This window comes from Lygodium microphyllum, chromosome 3, assembly GCF_053477565.2.
Source record: "Lygodium microphyllum isolate KBCC chromosome 3, Lygodium_microphyllum_v1.1.10, whole genome shotgun sequence".
Classification (NCBI taxonomy): domain Eukaryota; kingdom Viridiplantae; phylum Streptophyta; class Polypodiopsida; order Schizaeales; family Lygodiaceae; genus Lygodium; species Lygodium microphyllum.
In genome coordinates, this window is record NC_141137.1 from 130,839,516 (window position 1) to 130,860,011 (window position 20,496).

The 20,496-nt window shown below is 41.9% G+C and overlaps 1 protein-coding gene across 13 annotated transcripts in view; it reads right to left on the reverse strand.

Annotated features, from left to right (window-relative positions):
* Positions 1–349: 349 nt before the first annotated feature.
* Positions 350–20,496, reverse strand: part of LOC148038904 (aluminum-activated malate transporter 2-like) — a 55,220-nt gene continuing 35,073 nt past the window's right edge. For 3 of the 13 annotated variants that reach the window (XM_087675496.1, XM_087675498.1, XM_087675499.1), the window contains 8 exons: positions 3,343–3,409; positions 2,939–3,091; positions 2,508–2,797; positions 2,197–2,337; positions 1,846–2,118; positions 1,601–1,743; positions 1,375–1,518; positions 350–1,206 (listed from right to left, as the gene is read on the reverse strand). In XM_087675496.1, the coding sequence (XP_087531622.1) occupies positions 514–1,206; positions 1,375–1,518; positions 1,601–1,743; positions 1,846–2,118; positions 2,197–2,337; positions 2,508–2,797; positions 2,939–2,946 (1,692 nt within the window). In that variant the 5' untranslated portion in view covers positions 2,947–3,091; positions 3,343–3,409 and the 3' untranslated portion in view covers positions 350–513. The other 10 variants (XM_087675494.1, XM_087675493.1, XM_087675491.1 and 7 more) reach the window with 7 other exon arrangements.

Here is a 20,496-nt window from a genome sequence, read left to right on the forward strand (position 1 = left end):
CCTCCATCATCCACTCCCTCTACGGTGGATGGGACTAAATGCAAGGCAAGTCTCGAGCTCGGCAGGAGCTCCAATCTCATTTCATGCGCACTTGGGGCGGCCAAGACGTGTTTTTCGTGATGCAAGAAGGCAGCCCCAAATGGCGATACACCCCCCCTCCATGGCTTCTTGCCCCCATCCCCCCTAGACCGCCCTGAGAGGCTTGTATTCTGATATATCTATGACTCTGATCAGCTCCAGCTAGTCTGTTGAGCATGAGCACTTCCTTGTACTCAAGTTTTTTCTGAAGTAATATAATTAGCCACACTTTATTTGCAAAAAAAAAGGATGCTAGAGAGGCACGCTCGCCTTTACTTAGGTTTGAAACATCGCTCACTTAGTGATCAACATGTTGGCCAGACAGTCCTATGGACACTTGATTCTTTTACAATATATCAATATCACGGGAAGAGAGAGAAAGAGGATGACAGGGCACTGATCATGTCTGAAATTAAAGTGGCATCCTTTTGAATATTACAAAGGATTCAGGTGTGAGTTTAAATGCTCCAACATAAGCTTCTCTGTGTTGTACCGCTTTAGATTGTGCCGCCTTGTAAGCTTGAGGGGAACTTGGTCCTTGAAGCCTGCTGCTTCTTCAAGCTCTGCAACAGCTTTAAGAAGGGGCTCCATCCGTGAAACGAGTTCAATGAGAAGGGATGCCACTGTTGTCACAGACAGAGACTCTGCAAACTCTCTGCACTTATGCGAGCGCAATCCAGGAGCTTGAGAGGGGTTGCCATCAGTGGAAAGGTCCACTGAAATCTCATCTTGAGGCTTAGGCGGCAGTGGTGCAAACCTTGAGATTGATGGCATCAATACAGAGACCTCATGCTGCCGTCGCAGGGATGGTATACCATTCAGTACTGCAGCATTCTGCAATACAGGCTGATCCTCAACCACAGCCACAACTTGAACAGGAGCCGTGTGAATCGAACTGGCTACACGCATCGACAGCTCACGCCGGCGTCCACCATCATAATGGTCAAAGCTAGGGCACTCATACAATTGATCAACAGCCCTGTGCAAGCTATTTAGCATGCACTCCTTGGATCTACTAGTCTTGCTGCATTCCTTGAGGCTATCAGCAATCTCTTTGAGGATCTGTACTATCTCTGTGCTGATCTTCATGCATGGCTGAGAAAAGCTTCGGCGGAGAGAATCTGGTGCCTGTTTTTTCACACATTTAACTTCTCATTAGGACCAACCAGCCACATTTAAGTTGAATTTTTGTATTGGAAGATAGAAACATCCCTACATTCAAGGATTGCACCTTTCCTCTTAAAAGTGTTCAGTGATCTCTAAATTCATTTTTACAACATAAGAAGAATGTCAAACCTGTATGTCTGAAAGAACATAGCCATGTAATGCGCATATGGTGTATGCACAATGACGCAAGATAGCACCCACTTCAATGCATTTTTCCCATGGATATCTGCACCCAAAACGGCCGTGCCAAGGTTCCCAGGTAGCAAAGTTGGCCTGTATGTATAATACAAGGGAAGTTTATAACAAAAATTTTCAGGACGAGCTGGTGACACAGAAGTTCCAAGGGTGTGTTTACCAATGACTCCTCTGTCTGCTTTGAAATAAGCACTGCTCTATAACCTTTATAGACAGGCTCATTGTATGGTGCACATTTTGCAATCTTGGAGGTTCGACGTGCAGCTTCATTTTGCACCCCAAAAAAATACTCCTCTATGCAACCTAATCAAGAGTTGCACAAGAAAGGCTGATCTTTATTTTTTAGGGACTACAAGTGGGATTTATTGCTGGAGTTGTATGTATTATCCACATTTGAGATCATACCTTCCAAAGATTCAGCCAGATCATCAAAATTGTTAACCAATAGATTGTGAAGGTCATCCCCTGCCCACACAGGAAAAATGCACACGCTCACCAGCACACAGACAAGACCCCCCAGTATTATTGTTAGCATGCGGTCAAATACAAGATCTATATTGTCCGGAGCTCTGTAGCCCGAAACAACAACCAGGCAAAAAGTGAGCAAAAACATGACAATGCCATAGTCATACTTTGCCTTTATCTGAGGAAAGAAGCGAGTGTATGTAGTGAGGACACCTGCAAGCAATATCAAAAATGTATTACAAAGTTTGCCCATATCTTTACCACTTTTAAATTTTGAAAACCTTTTCTTACCTATCACAAATACAGAGCCACCAACAATGATTGGTTCCACACCTAGACCACTCTTGTTGGCTACATGATCAAAGAACAATGCCAGAGCAGCAGCCAAGACTGTTCCTACTCCTCTATTCAACCCTTTACTCAGTGTGGCTCCTGCCCAAGGTAATCCTTCATGTAAGTCAATCAGCACGAACAGAAAGAAACATGTCATGGCACTTGCAATCAACAAAATCAACCATTTCTAGCAGGAAGAAATTTTCAAAAATATCTAGCAAAGTACACATCAGCAGGAACTTTATAGGCATCAGTGATTAAAAATTCACCTACTGTGCATTCAAAAACCACCACCACTGTCAAGACAGCCCAAACAACATTTTTTCCCAGTCTCTGATAAATTTCCTGCAATAGGACAGAACAGGATACCACACCCAATGCCAATCCAGCCTTCAGAGAATGGATGACTCTTCTTCGATCATTGAGCCCAAGCCCTACGACCACATCATTAATCCACTTGCAGATAGGGATCCTCAAACCATCCAACCTGAATTGGCCCCACAACCTACGTTGTACAAATTCATCATTTACCAATAACACTTGTGGCATGCTCGGAAAGCTGTCAATAAAAACATTATGTTCAAGCACTTACTCTAGAAGTTAGATGCATGGTTTTATTTTCAAAAGATCTTATTCAAATTGTTACTTTTGTACTGAAAAACTCATTACCTACTCAAAAAAACCCTTAAGAGAAAAGCACCTTTTCATCTCTGCATTCAAACATGTGAGCAAATATGCAGAGGTTCATGATGCTTCACTCTCTTCAAACTTCCAAAGGACAAATACCACCACTTTTGAGACCTTCATGATATGATTGTTGAGAAATCTCTCTCGGTCGTTGACTCCACCTCTTCTGCCCTTGTACATATAATCCAGATTATGTCATTTGCGAGACACAAATTTCAGCATATGGACAAGAAAATGATCAGATAAACAACAAAGTTCACATCATTTTTTTCCAAGTGCACAAACTAAACAACTCATTACCTACTCAAAAAAAACCCTCAAGAAAAAAGTATTTTTCATCTCTACTTCCAAATATGTGAGCAAATATGCAGAGGTTCATGATGCTTCACTCTATTCAAACTTCCAAAGGACTAATACCACTATTTTTGAGCCCTTCATAATATGATTCTTGAGAAATCTCTACCAGTCTTTGACTCCAGTTCTTCTGCCCATATACATATAATCCAGATTATGTCATTTTCAAGATGCAAAATTCAGCAGATAGACAAGAAAATGATCAGATAATGAAGTTCACATCATTTTTTCTGAGTGCACAATAAATTATTGAATTCTGCCTTTATTTTTTGCCAGCTTATGAAGAGGATTGATGTTCAAGTTTTCACTACCCAAAAACTCATTTCAGCATATGAAGACTGCCCCTAGTATTGAACCAGTTGCCTCACCATCTCACTATAGGACTGGCACCTAGACACTCAGCAGCATTGAGATCCTCTTTTAAACCACTTTTTGGCATGCTATCACAAAAACAGAAAAAGAAGTCCCATTACATGTTTGATAAACTAGTGCTATGGCTTTCTCCCCATAGGATGGAGCACAGACAACTAGGCTAACCTACTGGGACAAGTTAAGATACTGCATTGAAGCTTATCATAATCGACCTTTGTTCCCTATCCCATTGGAGTATTTGTGTCTACATGCACACACTCCTGCCAGCTCACTATTCTGAGCAAGAGTTATCGTTCTACATCGGCTATCAGAATTCTATGCTCAAGGCAATAAGATGCCTATGATGCGCCTTTTTGAGCAGCAGGAGACTCTTAAGACATCAAGAGGTCATGAGCCTTCCTCAAGTCCACTGCAATACACTATGGATGTTTCTCCTACCTACTTTCAAGTTCAATGGATTTCACAACCTTCCTCCCCATAGTCTACTTCATTGAGAGACACTCGCTGTTTAGCACCACCTTAAGCTCCACAGTCTACTCCATTGAGAGATAGTGGCTATTTGCCGCTACCTTCTGCTCCATAGGCCACTCCATTGAGAGAAATAAGCTATCACCCACCCGTGGCTCCCCAACAGCTGCACATTCCTTCTCCCTCATATGGCTCCATGGATACAAGTTCCACTACAAGCATCGAGGAGATTATTTTTGCCTCCTCTCCCTCCCATCCCTCTTCTACTTGGCCTCCAAAGGCCACCTCTAATACCTGCTCACAGGACTATGCTTCCCTCCTTCCACAGTCGCATCAGTCCTAGATACCTTTGTGGCACTCTTGCTAGAAATTCTCTTCTTCCAAGGTCACCATCCATGAGTTTTTGGATTCCATGTCTTCTTCAAAGGGGGATTCAAAGGGGGTTCAGAGGGGTCACTAACCATTCTGATTATTTAATGAACCAACATACTTGGCTCCCTGTCAGAAGTGGTGCAACAATGGAAGCATAAACATATGCTGAAATAAACTGTTGAACACAAGACAAAAGAAAAGAAAGAGAGAACACAATACAAATGAGAACTCAGATGTATACTCAGGAAATGGAATCCATATACCAAGACATGAGACAGTACAAAAGCAATGTGAGTCACTGGTTGTGGAGGCACTGGCACATGCTTCCTCTCCCCAAGAACTGTCAGGTGATGAATGAATGAGGAGGAGGGAGCCTGAGAATATATATAGGCCAAATAAATGCCATAAAATATGACTGGTCGGCCAGCATTAAATGTTGGCTGACTGGCTGCAAATAATGCCAAATCCACATAATTAGTGACAAATAAAATGCCTAAAATATCTCTAGTGCGCAGCCTATTGTACCACATGTACAGACTCGGCCATGAACTGACTAATCTGCTAACACCCTCTCTCACATCATGGGTGATCTCATACAATACAACGTATAATGATAATGTCTCATCATAGTACATACAACAATGTTCATCAGAGTAGAACCATGGATACCCAAGTAGTGGGTGTACAAGCCACCACCAAGGTGCCTCGGAGAGAACCTGATGTCGATGTCGATCGTACCAGCTCCTAAAAATAGAGAAGAATCATAGAAGCTCTCATGTCCATCAATGATGCCGCTGATGTAGCACACATAACCACCTTGTCACCAATGCCGCAGCACATAAATGACCATGAATTCCCTTCCTTTAGCCAAACTACCAAAGTGTCCCCTCATGTGAGCTCCAAACGAAAGCCACCCACTCTCTATCAAATAACCAGCCCATCATGAATGTGGATGTCAATCCCAACTCCAGGATTTGTACCTGCCACGATGCACCAGGGATGTCCCTCTCTAGATCATGTGCATCTATATAGAAATATAGATGAGGCATGATTGCCCCATCTCACCACCCTCTCACACTCCCTCTCTGGCACTGGAGAGTCGTTAGGGATGACCGCATCACTACCACTAGAAAGCAACTGAGGAAGGGGCCATCAAGCCCTTCCCACGATCCGAAGAAAAGGATCCTTTCCACGCCTTGGACTTCACCTTGGCTAGAGGATCTGAATCAGAATCTAAGGCAAAGGATGACTCGTCCGAGGAGTCCACATCCCGCTTCGCCTTCTACACCTTTTTCTTCCTGGAAGCCACTACCTCTTTGCAGTCCTTCTGTAAATGACCTTTCTTGCCATAGTGATAACACTCGGCCTTCAACTTCTTCGTCTTCGAACCCCTCTCTGAAGCGGAAAGAGCCTCACAGGAATCTCCACGTAGCATATCATCAGTGGATGTGCATGGAGGAGCCATCTATAGAGGATTTAGAAGAGAAGTAGAGAAAAAAAAGTATTTGGAGAGGGAACACAACCGAAACACGAGCACAGACTGCAAAAACTCTTGAGTTCACATACAGTATAATCCAAAATCTGACCAAAATAAGACAAAAGCTGCTGCAAAAAATCAAAAATCAATCAAAAACTACCAAAAACAGCAAAAACGGCCTGAAGGTACAGTTGCCCAACCAAGGAGTAAAGAACACCGAAACACAAACTGAGTACTGCCACAAATAGGCTGGAAAACTGTCGCAGCAGCCTTAAAACTGAAAATGCAAGCAACAGAAGGGCTATAGACAGCAAACGATGGCAAATCTGCAGAAAACGCAGGGAAAACAGGTCGCCTATATGGAGCAGCAGTCACCTAATCAGCAAGGGTGAAAACAGTCTTGAAATCAGCTTTGTATTGAGAACTCAGATGTATGCTCGGGAAATGGAATCCATATACCAAGACATGAGACAGTACAGAAGCAATGTGAGTCACCGGCTATGGAGGCACTGGCACATGCTCCCTCTCCCCAAGAACTGTCAGGTGATGAATGAATGAGGAGAATGGAGCCTCAGAATATATATAGGCCAAATAAATGCCATAAAATATGATTGGTCGGCCAGCATTAAATGTTGGCCGACTGGCTGAAAATAATGCCAAATCCCCATAAATAGTGACAAATAAAATGCCTAATATATCTCTAGTGCCTAGCCTGTTGTACCACATGTATACAAACTCAGCCATGAACTGACTAATCTGCTAACACTTCCCCCATCCTCACTCGCTCATCGGAGGATTATGTGCTCTCCCTCCATATGCAGGCATTTGCATACCTTGGTGAACCTTGGCCTTTACTCTGCCAGTCTTGAAATTGGCATTGAGGATCTACAACATTTAGCTACATTAGAGCCTTGGATGTTTCAGCCATGACTAAGTGGCAACACCTTTGCATCTTGTCCACCACCATGGAGATGAGGGTAGTGTCTTCTCTCTTGAGGCCCATGCTCAAGCATGCCTTCGCATTCTTACTAGCATGGACAAAAAGCTAGTGGCTTCTCTTGTGAGATATAGTTTTAGACACCTTTAGTTTTCATCGTATTCATAATCAAACAGAATGGAATTCTTGGGGTACAATGTCTCCCAGAGAGGAATCTTCATGGACCCCAAGAAGATCGATACTATTCTCGACTAGCAGACATCCACATGTGTCTATGATGTCCAATGTTTCCTTGGCTTTGCCAACTTCTACAAGATATTTATCAAGGATTACTCAAAGATAGCCACACCACTCACCAGACTCACAAGAAACTCAAAGTTCTCATGGATCCCAGAAGCCGAAAAGGCCTTCCAAACCCTAAATACTGCTTTCACCACTGCCCCAATCCTAGTCCACCTAGATCCTACTAAGCCATTTTTCTTGGAGACCGATGCATCAGACTATGTCTTAGGAGCCATCTTGTCCCAACATGGAGATGAACGTCATATGCATCCAGTGGCATTCCACTCAAGGAAGTTCTCCCCTCCAGAGATTAACTATAAGATCCATGACAAAGAACTCCTTGCCATTGTAGATGCCTTTGATACTTCATGTCATCATCTAGAGAGTGTAGCCCATAAACTTATTGTCTATACAGATCACAAAAATCTAGAATACTTTATGACAACCTGCATCCTCAATCGAAGACAATCCCATTGGAATAACTTCTTATCTAGGTTTGACTTTGTCATCACCTATCGCCCAAGACACCAACAATGCCAATCAGATGCTTTATCAAGAAGATCCTACCTGGCACCTAAGAAGGGAGAAGAAGCTTTTGATCAACAACGAGCAATACTACTCAAGCCATAGCACCTCCAGCTAGCAGCCATCTCCAGTTTGTCACCAAGATGACCCTACCTTGATCCACTTAATCCATGAAGCCCTGCCACATGATGATTTGGCCAACAATGTCAAGAGAAAAAATCAAGAGAGAAAAGGAAATGAAGTTTGTGAGTTTCAAGAAACTAATGGATTGTTATACTATAAGGATCTACTTTACATCCCTCTAGGAAAGCCGAGACTCCAGATACTCCAACAACACCATGATACCCCGGCAACAGGACACTTTGGAGTTAATAAGACCTTAGAGCTTATTTCAAGAGATTTTTTGTGGCTCCCAGATGTGGAAAGAAGTTAAGAAATATATAAAATCATGTGATACTTGCAACATGGCCAAGATACCTCGTCACAAACCATATGGCCTCTTGCAACCCTTGGCCATTCCAGCGCAACCCTGGCCTTCTCTGTCCAGGGATTTCATAATAGATCTTCCCAAATCAAAAAAATATGACTCTATTCTTGTTATGATAGATAGGTTCACAAAAATGGCACATTTCATTCCTACCACCAAGACCATTATAGGCGCAACTACCGCTAGACTCTCTCATACATTTTTAGATTACATGGACTCCCAAATGACATCATCAGTGATCGGGGTCCCTAATTCATATCTAGTTTTTAAAAGAGCCTTTGCAACCTCCTTGGAGTCCAAGTTAAGTTATCCACAGCCATTCATCCATAGACTGATGGCCAAACAGAACGAGTAAATCAAGTCTTAGAACAATATCTCCGCTACACCATCAACTACCATCAGAATGATTGGTTTGAGCTCTTGCCCTTTGCAGAGTTTGCTTATAATAATAGTATCCATGCACCTACCAAGCAAACTCCTTACTTTGCAAACTATGGCCAGCATCCAAGGATGGATGTACATCTCTTCAATCAAGTAAAGAACCCTGCTGCCTAAGATAAAGCTCAACACCTAGCAGATACATACCAAGAACTCAAGCAATAAATCCAAAAGACTCAGAATCAGTACAAGCACTATGTGGACTAGCATCGTCTCCAACATCCAACATACAAAGTCGGTGATAAAGTATGGTTACTCAAGCATAACCTCTAGACAACAAGGCCCTCCACCTACTAGACCACCAAAGATTTGGGCCCTTCACTATCGTAGCCTAGATCAACCCAGTTGCTTACCGACTCCAACTCCCCAACACCATGAAGTTCCACCCAATCTTCCTTGTTTCCTTGCTTGAGCCATACCATAGCTCACCACTGAGGGGAGAGAGATCTAAAACCCCATCACCTATCCAAATTGAAGATCGTGAAGAATTTGAGATCAAGCATATCTTAGACTCCAGGATCTCCAGAGGTCAATTGGAATACCTTGCTCACTAGAAAGGATATGACATCAATGATCACACTTGGGAACCTATAGAATATCTCCAAAGAGTACCTCTCAAAGTTAAAGAATTTCACTATTTTGAACACTCTCAAACTTCATCAATTATAATTCCAACCTCTCATACAAAATAAAACAGAGTAAAATGAAAGCTCAACAGACTCAATCAGAACCAATCAGACACTAACGAAACTTGGATCAAACCACCAAGCCGCTCCTCATGGAACTCATCGCTAGAGGAGGGAGTGATATCACGAACATGCCATGATCAAGTGTACAAATTAATTCTTACTCATGCCATATGAATCTACACCCCATGCGAATGCACCCTTAATAGGACATCCTTGAGCCAACCATGCAAACCCACCCTAGAACCTTCTAGAAGATATGCCATTCATCACCTGTATCATCAATGATGTCATCATGGAGCATTCTAGAAGATCTTTAGCCACCCTCCAACACCTATAAAAGAAGGGACTCACCATAGAGCTCCTTAGTCTTGCCAGTGCTAGTCTTGGGAGGTCAAGGAGTCGAGACCTTCAAGTAAGTAACTTCGAGTTCTAGTTCTAGTTCTTGTCTAGTCATGGCATCTAGTCTTGTCTTGTCTTCCATTATACTCCTATTGTCTCATCACCTTGTAATCTTGTAGTACAGGATCTTGTCTAGTACTGTCTCGTATCTTGTTCATCCCCATCAAGGGAGATCTTGTAATTCTGATATCTCGTATCCGTACATACGGTCCCAAGTTGTGGGATCCTTTATATCCTATCGATTCCTACTGTCTATATCTACAATTCCAAGTGGAATTTTCTATATTTTGTTAAGTTATCATTGTACCTTGTGCCCCAACGTGGGATTATCTTGTAATCAGAATTCTTGTGACAAATTTTGCATCTAGTCTAGTCTCTCGAGCATAGTCTAGTACTCCCATAACAGAAGAAATAATGTGACTACAATGGCTAAAGGTACAAGGCTGCAACAATCAACCCCAACATACAGCTCTATGCCTCACTATGGATGCCAAACAGTAGCACGGGGATGAGAGAATGAGGAGGGTTGGTTGATCACAAAGGACCAATGATGGATAATGAAAGTGGAAGGGCAAGCCACCTATATATAGGTAAAAAGTGGCAAAACCCTAAAAGGGGTCAATATCCTAAAAATGGCCAAAAGTGTCAAAAAAGAAATGCATTAATGTGCTCTCCATCTAAAATATCTAAAACACATAAAATGACAGACAAATATAATATCAGAGCTCCTAATGTCCTCGTCTGACTCGGATTAGACTCACAAACAAGAGATGACGACACAAGACACACATGACTACTGATACCCCCTCTCAAATCCTAGATGTGGTAGAAAGCCAAAGGAGATGCGGATCCGAGGGTGGCAAAAAGAGTGTCAATGCCAATGAAGTCTGTCGATAAAGAAAGCCACCCATGGAGCAAGAGTTCCTTACCACATAAAAATTTAATCACATGAAAGGCCACCAAAGACCAAAGGAAATGAAGAGATCTTAAACAGATCACTCCTGAAAACTCCAGTCGGAAATGGGCGAGCCAAGCCTCTATCGGCATGATAGTAAGGAACTATCAAAGGTGCCATAAGCTGCATAGAAACAACATGGACCAAGGATAAAGTAGTAAGGGATGATGGCTCGATGACAAAGAAAAGAAGATGCTGCATAAATGAAAGGCCCAAAATAGACTCGAAACCCTAAAGAAACTCCTCACGATCTTGGAAAGCCCTCTCTAAAACACAAAGAGCCAAGGAATCCACAACCGCATCACCAATATCATCCCCATCTAAAAGGAATGGGAGGTACGAGGAGGAAACCACCATAGGAGATGGTGGGGGATGGGATGAAACCTATGGGATAAATGGTGCACAATGGGAAACAGGTGTAGCAATAGAAAGCTATCTTGTAGGGCCCTGCACAATGGAAGGGAAATGGAGCATAGATAGCCCCCTCTCCTGCCAACTTCTCACAAAAGAAGCTCCTATAGAAGAATCCTTAACAAAGATGGCCAACTCGGTGAAGACAACGTGGATCCCAAGTCTAGGAAGACCAAAAACTGAGAGAAGAGAGAAGCCCAAGTTCGAAACATGTAGGGTCTCAGAAATGAAGCTCGATGGATGATCAGACAATAGAGGCAAGGTGTCAATACCACTAATAAGCACCGAACAGATGTCACCAATAGTGACGATACTATTAGCACTCTTGTTTGTCGCACTTGGTCGTCTCCTACCTATGAGCCTCACAAACGAGGACATTAGGAGCTCTAACATGTCTGTTACGTGCTTTGATGGAGGAGACAACTCATTTTAAAGCATGCATTTCTTCTCCCAATCGAGTTTTATATGCATTTTCAATCAGTTTCCAACCCCTGTCAATGCCTACCTGTCCAAGATGCCATGTGTTATGAGAACGTGAAATGTGTGAAATATTTTAATCTTGCCAATAACATTTGATTAATTTAATAATCAAATGTGCAAGGTTGTAAGGCATATGTGATACGTATGGCAGTTATTTCATGGTAACAGGCCAAGGATCCTAAGGAATTAGTGGAAGTCAAAGGTAAAAGTTGTGACAACTTATGTCCATCGGACTTTGGTTGTTAGTTGGTGTCAGTTTTGACCCTAGGACAGTCATTTCACCATTAAGTGTCTGTGGTGACACTAGGAACTAGGTATTTATTAATTAATTAATGTCAATCTAAGGGTCAATTTGGTTTGGGAACTATTCCAAGTTGCAAATGGCCTAGCCAATTAATTACGGATGGGCACATTTAATTTTGGCAAGGTCAAATGAATAATTTAATTTTCAAAATTAATTAATTCTAAAAAATAATTTAATGGCTGAAATTTGCTAGAAAATGGGATCTGCAGGCTGCCACTTGTTGGCAAAAATACCCATGCAACTGAAAAAAGTGTTTTTGGGGCCAGTTGAGAGCCATTCAATGTATGCAAGCTCTGTGTGTGTGTATGTGTGTGTGTGTGTGTGTGTGAAGAAAGAAAGAAAGATATATTAACGTCTACGAGACAAAATCCAGAGTACATCCATGTCTAATGTCATCTCATCAATAAGGTAAAAATAACATTACAAATAAGTGGATGGCCTATGAAACAATACAGAAAATAACTATACGATGGGCCTATACTAGGGTTGAACCATGTGTAGTGTTGTTCCATCGATAGAAAGAAAAAGGAAAGGAAAGGAGAACCAGATCTAATAGAACCATGTACAAAAGTGTGGTGGAGACTATGGGTTGTAGCTGATTGCAAGATCTGCACATGATCTCAGCTATGATACGGTCCCTAGCTGCTTCACTGATACGCTTGGTGGTGAATCTTCGGTGTCTCGTAATAATGGCTCCAATCCGATTGTGGTGTGGCTTCCTCGAGCATGGTCCTGGTAGACGGAGTCATCATGCTCGACGAAGGGAAATGGCTCTATCCAATGTGACTCCACGGTGTGGCTTCTAAGGTGTCTGGCAGGGTGGCTCTATCTCTACTAGGCTGGTAGTGTCAGTAGGGTCGGCTCTGTAGAAGTAGTCTGTCACTGCTCTCTGTGTGTGTCCCTTTGGGTGAGCTAGCCTCCTATCTCCCAGTACTGCAATTCGGTGCCTCTCGAACTCCAGGAGGAAAAGACCTAGGCATCTCTAGTCCTCGTACTCCATGACGCGACGAAGGGGTCCAAATCCATCATAGAAGAGGCAGTGGTACCGTCCTCGTATGTCATAGTATACTGTGCATCTGCATATATAGTGCTCCTCTGTCTCAGGCTCTCGACCACAAAGCTAGCAAGTCCTATCCTCTACTAGGGTATTTGTCCATCTGCCTATCTCCATCTGAAGCCTATGTAAGGAGGTGCGAATCTATCCGATAGCAACCGTACGCTATAGGAGAGATGGGTGTCCATATATGCTAGCTGAATGGTGAAACCATCATCAGAGAGACACAAGAAATGATACCTGTAGAACTCCATCCTCGATCCTAGAGGGAGTGGTGGATGGATCCATGTCCTTGCTATCTCAATCCTCAAGATATCAGCTCTAATCACCTGAATCGGCTGAGAGAAAGTGTAGGGAAATAAAGACTATAATCCAAAGGTGGAAGACGGGTCAATATCCAAACCATGTAGGCTCATCCAAATAGCCATCTATGAAAACCAATAGTTCTTCTCGCCTCCTGTTGCTAGTTGTCTAGATGAGGTTAGTGCCGATCTAGAGTATCTATGGCGTGGAAGTTCCCATAGTATGTGCCAAAGGTCACTGCCCTGAAGAGTGCCTTCGTAACTATAGGTGTTGCCCCTAGCTTTGCTCTGACAATGGGATGCGGGGTGGAGGGCTTACTCCTAATCATGCGTGCTATCATCATGATTAATGGGCTTTCCATGATATCCCAACCATCATAATAATCCCTCTCTACTCCAATTTGATCAATGAATGGGCTGAGACACCTGTGGTACAAGCTGCAACCCCATACTTCTGCTCCACATAGTAATGTAGGTGTGACTAGGGTATCAAACAGCCAAAGTTTGTTGTGGGATCCTGGAACTATATGTGAAGGTTACTGGTCCATTCTCATGGGCAAAAATCAACTCTTGCTCCAAGCGGCAACCATTGGAGGGCCCCAAAAGACAAGTGACAGCAGAGAGACCCTCTCTAGGGACTGGCAACTGCATTTAATGCAATCTAATCAGGGCAACAATCAGATTGAAGACATTTTCCGCAAAGAATTCAAGTTTTTTCTCTCATCTCAACATTCTCTCACCTTCTCCATCAGTTCTCAACATCTCTAGGCCCTTTGGAGCAAATCTCAAGTAAAATTGGTGGACAGTAGGAAATTTCTGTTGTAAACCCTAATTTTTGCAAAAATTAGGATTTAACAGCCAACTTGGGACCCATGCCATTAGTCAAAGACATCATACACTAAAATCAACACCTGAAATTCAAGGAATTGTCAAGGATTTCAGATGTCAGCTCATCCATTGTGAATTGGTGCAACATTTGGCTAGTTGGGGATTCCATTTGTGAAAGTCCTAGGTGAAAACCAAGGGGCAATTGGCCCGAAGTACTTGCTGATTGTTTGTACAGCAAAGGGCTTTTGGATTAGCAAAGGAGATTGTGGAATCTCAACTTGCACTCAATCCATTAGCAATTCAAATTAAAGAAATACGTAAGGAGCGCTAGTTTTGGGGCCAATAGGGTGTCCCATGTCCAAGATTGTTAAGGTAAAGTGCACATTTCAGTTTGTATTCCTTTATTAATTGTTGTGATTAAGTGCTTGATCAAGTATTACCACTCTATCTAAGAAGGAAGGCTAATTTTATGGTTCCATTGCTAGGATACCACTCAATCCTTTGATTTGGTGGGCTCAAGGCACCTGATTGCGAGCCAAAGCTTTGTACTAGTGCTGATTTTTGTGCTTAGCTAAGTAATTACAGCAAGATGTCATCATACAATGAGATGGAATCAAGCAGTCATGATGCCTCTCAATATGGGCATTCACATGGTCAAGAAAGAAATGCATTGCATAATCTTGGTCAAGACTCACATGATGCACATCAAGCTGAAAATATTATTGTAGGACAAGATGCAAGGCTTGTTAAGCTAAAACTCCATTAGCCTGACTTAAACAGCCCCAAAACATGCTTAATTAATGAATAGAACTTCTTATTCTAAAAAGAAACGTAATTCTAGAGAGTTACTATGTCCCACATGCAAAACCCTAATTTGGGTGCCCCAAACTTTCTATAAATATGCATGCAGCCCACCACTCTCCCTCAATCTCATTTTTGCAGGTTTCAAGAGCCATAACTGTGTTGCCCACACCTCGTTCGCAGAGATATCATGATCAAAGCTTCCACCAACCACCTTCTACCATCTGGCACCTAATTCCAACCTTCCTCACATGTTTACAACTGTCGCCAGGTTCCAAGAGTTGTTGCCTACAATTGGGTGTTGTCGCCTATAGTTGGCAATTGTCGCCATCAGGTGCTAGCAGCCATGTCACCATTATCTTCTCTCTTCTCTGAATGTTGTGTTTTGGGTTTCTCACTGCCAACCTAACATTCTCTCACCAGTGTCTACTGCGTTTGTACCTAGCAGCTATTGTGCAGATTTTCTCTTTCCTCAAGTACCTGTGTTTTTAGTATTTCTCTCTCTTGCACTATCGTCTGCATTAGATCCAACCTTCTTTGGCTGCATTTGTTGGTATTTGACATCGGAGGATGCCTTTGCTGCAATTCAAGATCCCTTCAAAGTAGGAAACACTCTACAGCTTATAACCTCTACCTTGATCCTAGAGATATGAAAGCTCGAGGTTCAATATTCATTGCATAGTATGCTTGTTACATGAGCATTGTATATTCATTATTCATTCACTTTATTATTCATTGTGTTCACTATCTCTGAGTTAGACTAACCCTAACCCTAACTGTATTCTAAGTTTATCAGTTTGCGCTTTATCGTATGATTGGTTTCATGCTTTTTATGTTTAGAGCATTTCTTCATATGGTATTAGAGCTAGGTATTCTCTGAGAAACCTTGGTCTTTGATCAAAAAGCTCATTTGCGAAAGCAGGAACAACAAAAGGGTCAAATGACTTCGAACACATTCACAACACCGCTTCAATCTCCACAGCCAAACATGGACAAAAACGATCAAGAGTGGGATTCTTGCTTGCTACTGCCCGATTTGACACCGACAGAGAACTATTCGACTACTATGAAGTCCACATACCATATCAAATTTCTGCTGCTAAGTATAATCTCATTCTTATGCATAGGGCTCAGCAAGAGGTTGAAGGTAAGCCTGAGTTTTCTCCTTTAGATTCAGTGCATAGCTAATGATCTTGTAGGACCTTCAGAATCTCCACTACAGACCAGCCATCCACAGGTGAAATCTAACTTAGATTACACATCACTTCCCCAGTACTTCTTTTCTCCATCTCCAATAATCACAATGTGTGACCAATCTTCCCTTTATTCAAATGTCACTCAAAGAATAAAGAATGAAGTGACAATGATAGGCACTCACCACATGTAGTATACAAGTGCACAGGTATGTGGGTATTGCCAGTGTAACTGATACACTAGTGGCTAGGCACAAGCGTCTTTATCCCCAACAAGGATAAAATCTTTGAGGCTAATCACTACGTGGAAAGCTTGGATGTATCATGTAGCCTATACAAAGATAAAGTATGCACTTCAAAGATCACAAGAAAAGCAAAAGAAGGGAGCCAATCACTATAGACGTGCTTTGCAATTTGCTAAGGATGATTATGTATTGTTGCATTTTGAAAAGGCAAGGCTAAAAAATATGAAAGGAAGAGAGAGATTGTATCCGAAGTTAACTATGAGATATTATAGGCCCTTGCAAGTGCCAGAGAAGATTAGTGATATGATATATCGGCTAAAATTACCTCCACATTGGCTGATACTCAATGTCTCTCATGTCAGTTTGTTAAGGCCTTTTTACGGTGATGTGCCAAAGGATGTATCTACTAAAATTCAACCTGAGGTTGAGGAGCTCGATGAGATCTTGGTATCCGAGCAGATTCTGGCACATAAGGAAAGAAAAGTCATGGGTAAAGTTTCTAGGAGGTATTTGGTGAAGTTTCAAAACTATTCACCAATGGATGCAAAGTAGATGAAAGAGGATGACTTGGCATATCATTCTCAATTGTTGCAGCTTTACCTAGATGCCTTTTAATTAGAGCCAACTGAACTCAATCGGGTTCAATCGACCAAGGATCCAGAGCAATGTCTGATGCTCAAGAGGAAGGTAGCACTTTCACTCCACCAGTTATGGACAACTCTTGTGTGTAGTAAATCTCGGATATATTCAGCTTGCATACAAGGTATTGTGCTGACAATATGTCTGCCATGAGGTCACTACTCAATGTACTAGCCACTGTGAGATGTACGTAGATAAGTATGAGTTTCACCCGAGCACTGAAACGATACATTTGCATCAGTTTATAATTAGTTCATGATCAGTTTGATATGAGTTTAGCATCAGTTCATGATTAGTCTGGGATCAATTTCTGATCAGTTTCAGCTTAGTTTTTTATCAATTAGAGATCAGACTATGGTCACTTTTGGATTAGTTTTGCATCAGTTTCTAATTAGCTTTTGCACTCAGACTGTGATTAGCTTGGCGAAACTGCTACTACAACCGACACATTGCTGCATGGAAAGGATGCAGGATTCCACGATGATGATGCCAAGTCACATGTCAAAGAGGCAAAGGCTGAGAAAAAGGGTAAATCTAAAAATAAAGCTGAAAATTAGGACAAATCTGAAAATAGGGCTGGAAAGAGAAACAGATCGCAGAGAAAGAGAGGGCGTAAGGAGCTGATGGCTGCAAATAAATGCTATATTTGTGAATAGAAAGGGCATATGGCACGCAACTGTCCTAATAAACAGCAAGCTGAAAAGGATGATAATAAGGGAAAGAAAGGCAAAACCACTGTTGGTTTAGTGCTTGATGTAGTGGCAGATCAGCCTAATCAAGATAGTGCTGAAATTTGAAGGACATGGGGCAAAATCAGAGATCAGCATGCATTGATTTTTATTGATCCAAGGGAACGGTCAAATTTCATATCTCTTGATATGGCAGCCTGTTTAGGCATCAGAGAGGATGAGATGGGGCCCATGGGTGAGATTGGTATGGCATGCAAGGGGCATGCAAAGCTGGTCACTCCTATCATTGGAAAGCTTCGTTTGCACATTCAAAGTTATATGGACAACAAAGAGTTATTTATTGCTCCATTGGAAGGATGTGATGTCTTGCTTGGTATGCCTTGGTGTCATCATGTGCATGCAGTGATTGATACTCATGATAAGAGTATGACCCTCTTCCATAGAGGCAAAGTTCATACTTTGGATGTAAATTTGAAAGGGGAATCTGTCTCTGTTGTAAGTGTTGGAGAGGATCAGTGATGCATGCTATAGGCTGAAATTGCCTCCACACTAGCGAATACACAATGCCTTTCGTGTGAGCTTCCTTAGACTTTTTCATGGAGATATGCCAAAAGATGTGTCTGCTGAAATTCAGTCGGAGGTTGAAGAGCTCGATGAAATACTGGTACCATAGCAAATTTTGGCACACAAAGAGAGGAAGATCAAGGATAAGGGTTCCAAAAGGTACTTCGTGAAGTTTCAAAATTATTCACCAATGGAAACCAAATGGATAGAGGAGGATGACTTGGCAGACCATCCTCATTTGTTGCAGCTTTACCTTGATGCTTTCCAGTTAGAGCCGTCAAGCTCAATCAAGTTCAGTAGAGCAGAGGTCCAAAGTATTACCTAATGCTTGTGAGGGAGCTAGCACCTCCGCTCCTCAGTAATGGACAGCTCTAGGAAGTAGTTAATGTCGAATGTATTCAGCATACATTCAGGGAGGGCTGTCATGAGAACATGTATTTTTAAAACCTCACTTAACATGTGGATTAATTTTTAATCACATGATTAAGTAAATGTTACACATGTGAGGTACAATTGGAGTTAAACTAAATTTACGAGCCCGAGACTCGAGAAAATCACGAGATGTTAAAGGCAAAAGTTACTATAAGTTATGCAGCACAGGTACTTGGTAGTATCTGGTGCCAATTGTTGGCCTAGGTCATTCATTTGGCTATAAGAGTCAATTGATGACACTAGAGAAGTGGCGTTTAATAATACCTAACGCCAATCTAATGGTCAAAGATGGCGCAAAGACACTCGGGAGTGGAAGATGCCTATCCAATTTAATTATTGGCCAGTCATATTATTTTTCAGGGCACCGAAATAATCATTAGATTAATTTTCAATATTTAAAGATTGAAAAATGATATTTAATTATGGCTAATGCTGAAAAAACCATTTGGAGAGACTGCCACTTGCCAAAAATACCCATGCAAGACTGAAAAACGTCTTTAGAGACTGGAAAGAGACATTTTTAGGGTATTCAATCTGCAAGAGAGAGGGAGGAGATGCTGCTGGTCTAATTTCAGCCATTAGAGGAACTTCTGAGGCAGCCACGGGCTGGAGAAGACCAATCAACAGCAGGCGACAGCATCTACATGCTATTGAGACAGGGCAGCAGCAGTAAATGACTGATTATCTTTAGTTCTTTGTATCTACATGCGGTTGTGGCAGGGCAGCAGCTGCATTTGACTAATTTTCAATCATTCTTCACAACAAAACTCTGAATTTTCTCTCTCTACAGCTTTCCCTCTCATCTCCCAACCATTTCACAGCCTTGCTCCGAAGATCTCAGCTTTTGGACCCTTGGAGGCTGAGAAATTGCAAATTTCTCTGTTGTAAACCCTAACTTACAGCAGAAATTAGGGTTTAGCAGCAGCCTTGGGAAGCGTGCCTAAAATTGGAAGCTCCAAGACTTGGATTCAATAGGGCTAAAGGTGAATTTCAGCTAAATTCAAGTGGAGGACTACCCAGCCATTGAATTTGGGGCATTTCCATCATCTATGAAGTATGTGAAGGCCAATTAAGTGCCCGAATAAAGGGGCAAAATAGATTAAAGACTTGTTGGTCATTTTGGACAGCAAAGGGAGTTTGGATTGCGAAGGGGATCGGGAGAATCCCATTGTAAATCAACTTCTTCTTCAATAAAGCTAAAGAAATACCAAAAGGGACACCAATTTTGGTGCCAATCGGGTGTGCATTGTCCAAGATTAGTAGGTAAATTTGTATTTTCATATTTGCATTAATTGTTTGCTGCTGTAATTAAGTTGTAATCAGGGATTTACCACCCATCCACGGAAGGAATGCCAGTTACATTAACCTTGTCTCAGTCCTGCTTTTAATGACTCTCGTGGAACACATGGTGTACTCAAATATCGAGAGATAAGTCAAGCTTGTAGGATATGCTACTTATCATCTTAGTAATCTGAAAAGGGCCACAATACCTTGAAGATAACTTACAGCCCTTGCTAGTAGTCATTGAATCTTGGATCATTTTAATGCTTTCTATTGAGTAAAAGTGGAAGTAGAGAAAGCATGCACATCAATCGAGGTGTTGAACAATGCTGAATGGTAAGAGTGTGAGAGTGAGTCAACGGATAGGTGTGTACCAGTGTGGTACACAAAGAATAAAAGAATGTATTTATACTTAGGGTACAATACAATTACACCCACTAGGGTGAGTTCACATGTGTGAAGTAATATATACGTGGGAGATACACGGAAGAGCATAAAGGGCCTTTACATCCAACAACCTCCTACTTAAAGGTCCTAAGCGAACCTTTAACTAACTTCCACAAGTCTAATGCAATGCTCATGTTGAGCCTTTG